Source organism: Gamsiella multidivaricata (genome assembly GCF_025024155.1).
Source record: "Gamsiella multidivaricata strain RSA 2152 chromosome Unknown BC939scaffold_97, whole genome shotgun sequence".
In the NCBI taxonomy this organism is placed as follows: domain Eukaryota; kingdom Fungi; phylum Mortierellomycota; class Mortierellomycetes; order Mortierellales; family Mortierellaceae; genus Gamsiella; species Gamsiella multidivaricata.
Window position 1 is genome coordinate 112,304 of NW_026251805.1, and position 3,768 is coordinate 116,071.

At 51.1% G+C, this 3,768-nt stretch overlaps 1 protein-coding gene across 1 annotated transcript; it reads right to left on the reverse strand.

The window, feature by feature from the left end:
- On the reverse strand, nt 1-3,370 carry BC939DRAFT_466506 (uncharacterized protein). The gene is made up of 2 exons (XM_051557650.1): nt 3,000-3,370; nt 1-2,856 (listed from the first exon to the last, which is right to left on the reverse strand). The coding sequence occupies exons 1-2, from the start codon at nt 3,353-3,355 to the stop codon at nt 180-182; spliced, it is 3,033 nt and encodes a 1,010-aa protein (XP_051407364.1). The 5' UTR covers nt 3,356-3,370; the 3' UTR covers nt 1-179.
- Nucleotides 3,371-3,768: the final 398 nt, after the last annotated feature.

The window sequence follows — 3,768 nt, forward strand, 5'->3', positions numbered from 1 at the left end:
CCATATTAGGAAACATGTTGCTCATTTTGAGATGGGCTATAATAAAGCTAGAATAGTCCAGATAGTGCTGAAAGTACCCCTTTGACACAACTAGTTTTATCCGCAACGTTCTTCCGTGCAGGCCATAGATGTCGCCACAGGATCCAGTGTTTCTTGGAGGTATATCCTTTTATTCAGAACTACATGACCTCATAAGCAATCGATGCTGCTTCAAACGGGAATGAAACTTTCCATTTGCTCACAGCACTGGGCCTCGTGCTGTCCACCAGAAAAAGGTACTTGAACCCACAACGAGGCTGCTGCTTCAGTAGATATTCTCTGATCAGTTCTGCGGCAGTCTTGAAGTGGTGCATATCGCAATTCAGCTGGAGCACCCTCAATGCTGAACAAGAATTCTCCAAGATCCGTTCGATCAACTCGTGATTGCTCTTGTCCATCATATCTATAGTATTCGTGATCGTCAGCTTCCCAACCCGTCCGCCAGAAACCAAATGGTTCGACCATGCAATCAACAAATCCGAGCACTCGACCGAGGCATCGCAAGCCCCATCCCTACGTGTCGTCAAGCCGATCTTGTGCCCTCGGATCTCTAGCGAAACTCTGATGGGCTCGGACAGCTCAAAAGTGATTCTCCGCAGAAAATCCTCGAGATCAAAAACTTCCTCGAACTCTTCCCATTTTACAACCAGCTCCTGCAGCTCAAGGGCAGTCATGACCACTGAGGAGAGCCCTCGGCTGATAGTATCCAAGTCCGATCCTGTGGTCTCCAGACTCAGCTCCAGCGTTCGGAGCCCCGGAAATATCGTCGGTAACATGACCGATGTGAGATGTTTTAGGATTCCTTGAGCACACTCCAACTTAAAGGACTGGATCCGTGGATGCGACAGAATCTCGATGATGACTTCCGCATGGGCCGCAGAGGCTCTTCGGAGCCCTGGTCCTGTGAGTTGGACGCAGACCACTCCGAAGCAGACGATCGCGTCACGAAGATTCCTCAACTCCTCCAATGTCACATCCCAGCAAATCTCAAGCGTCAGTTCGGACAGGCAGCCGGAGATCGCAACCAGTGAACTGTAGATATTCAACGCCTCGATACCTGAGCGCGGCTGCATAGAAATTTGCCCCATCCTCATGCCGTAGTATCCACTCTCCGAGCTCCTTAAAGCCTCTTTGACGTATATGGGGAAAAAGAACGGATGGAGCTCGCAATAGTGGATTGAGCAGACCCATCGCACATGACCGCTGGCGTCGACAGACCGATACAAGTTTCCGCGCTCCTTCGGTCCCGCGCTTGGATCCGGGGCTTGGCAAATATATGACCGTAAATCCTTCAGATCGTCCGGTGTCAGGCGCCACGCTCGGTCTTTCGCCCCGTTCCGCGCGTCCGACCGGTTCATCGTTGTGGAGTGCAGCGTCAGCGATACCAGATGGTTCTGGATCCAGGTTAGACTCCACTCCACTTGCTGATTGGTCATGCCGAGTGCTTTCCCCAAGAACACTATTCCTTCATCGTACCCAACGCTCTCCTTCCTCGGCCCACTACTCCGTGCCGACCTTGGTGGTTCGCTCATCGCCTCGTTGTGCCGACTGTACATGAACGCCTGCAGATTCAGTTGTAGGATATCGCCATACTTCATGAAAAACTCCGAATGCCGCTCCAGTTCGAATCCTCCGTGTACAGCCTCTAGATAACATCCTGGATCCTCATGTGCTCTATCGACGTTGACAGTGAATCCATCTGGGTGATCGCCACCATGCTCGCAGATCCAAAAGAGACGATATCCATCCGCATAAGGCCTGGCCTGGTTTTCGTTCGGACAGCTCTTTGGCATGACAATGAACAGCTGCGGCATCGGCACCTCATGCAGCAGTAGAGACTGCAGCTGCTCCATATACTGCAGGACCTGTCCTTGGACATCTCTTGGCGCTGGGATGGTATTCACAGAATGAAGGTTGGAATTAACTCCTTGTGATCGTCCCTTACTTATCGAAGGGATCCTTCCAAACTGACGAGCATGGGCGTTAGTCGGGTTGCTGGCTGTATCCTCGAAATGTACCCGAGCACTACTTGCCGATAGGGCGGACGTTGAGGCATCTGTGGATACAGAGAGAATGGTGATGCCCTCATCCCGCAAGGTGATTCTCCGGATTGAGTCGCTAAGGTCTGTACTCTCGGCTTCGGAAGGAGTGTAGCCACTGTGAGGAGCTGAAGCTGTCATTCCACCGTTATTCATGGGGGTTGAGTCCCTGCTGAGCTCAGCGAAAAGATCCGTGGTCAGGTACAGCGCGGGGCTAGGTGGTACGAGCGACGTGCTGAGTCCATCTTCTTCGTCCTTGTCCTTGTCTCTGTCCTCACTCTTATCTTCGTCCTCATCCTTGCCCTCGTCTTCATCCTCACTGTCTGTAGCCGGCTCCGTTTGTGCCATGGAATTTTGTCTCGTTGGCACACTGTAGAAGGTTCCACTGCTGCTGACGCTACTGCTGAGAGTCGGTGGATCGGTGTCGCGGTGAGAGTCCCAAAGGCTGTCGGGATACACAGCGCCGTCGTTACACGAGTCAGCCGTTGTTGCTGCGGAAATCGATATTAAATATGTTGGAGGCGTATGCGAGAGGTTTCTGAAAGGCTCTGCTGCCCGATTAGGAGTGTTGTCGTAAGATATCATTGAGGGTGAAGTTGCCCAGGAAGGAAGTGATTCAAATTCGGATGCTGAGACTGCCGACTGCATTTGTGAGTGTGCGATCAAATTCGACAGTGCTCCAGGTCCTCTCCTTCCTGAAGCTTGAGCTCTCGTAGGTGCCTGAACGACCACATTCAATACCTTAGTAGGCTGTGCCAAAATCCGAAGCGGCGTAATCCTATATGTGCGTGTGCGTGCGTTTTTTTTTTTTTAAAAGATACTCGTTAAACGTTAGAGGAACTTGGATATCATCACTTTCCCTTAACAAGTGCAATTTGTTAGGTGCCTTCGCTTCGCTGTGCCTGTCTCTATTTTACTCACTCTCTTTCCTTTTCGTCGACGAGGAAATCTATCGGTTGGCCTTCGTATGTGATGTATTCGGCATTATGAACGGCAGCCTGAATGTCACCCCAGAGAACAATATCCTTGTCATCAATAGTAGTTATACGGACATCAATTCGATTGTTGAACGCAGGCAAAAGGTCAGAGCTGTAGTGTGGACGGAACGTCTGGAACCGCTGCTGTGGTATTCCTGGCTCGGCCATTCGGGTGTTGATGCCAAAGCGGTGTCCTTGAGCGGCGCTTGGGGAGCGATAAAAGATGGGCGACGTGGTGGGAAGAAAGGAAAGAGACAAGACAGAGACCGGGCAAAATAAATAAATAAACAAATATCCCATGCGCTTGCTTGCTTGAGGACGAATGTGGCCAAGGGGGGGGTGGGGGGGGGTGGTATGGTTGCACGAGGAAGCGTTATCATGCCGCAACTATGAGTACAATGGTGGCATGTGTCTGCTGAGTGTATCTGCACTATGGAAATCACTCCAGGAAGGAGACTCGCCTGTCTAAGATCCCCTTCCCGTCTGAGCGTCCATGGAAGAACCGAGGTGGATTTGGGCGCATGTAGCGGATTGCCGCCCGATATTCCACGTACGCACCGTGGTCAGTGACCTTCTTTTATCAATACACTCCGATTGCTGTGCGGTGAAATCTTAATTATGAAGGTGTCCTGAAAAACGGTATTTTTTCCAGAACCAGAGGAATGAATACGGTTTATCGGTGGGTCTTGGCCTGTCTTAACCTAGCTTAAAGG

Bases quoted from the DNA above. Each gene is read 5' to 3' on its own strand.
- BC939DRAFT_466506 (XM_051557650.1), bottom strand. From the start codon at position 3,355: ATGGGATATTTGTTTATTTATTTATTTTGCCCGGTCTCTGTCTTGTCT. The intron at 2,857-2,999 runs GTGAGTAAAATA...ACGCACATATAG, and splicing joins GTCGACGAAAAGGAAAGAGA to GATTACGCCGCTTCGGATTT.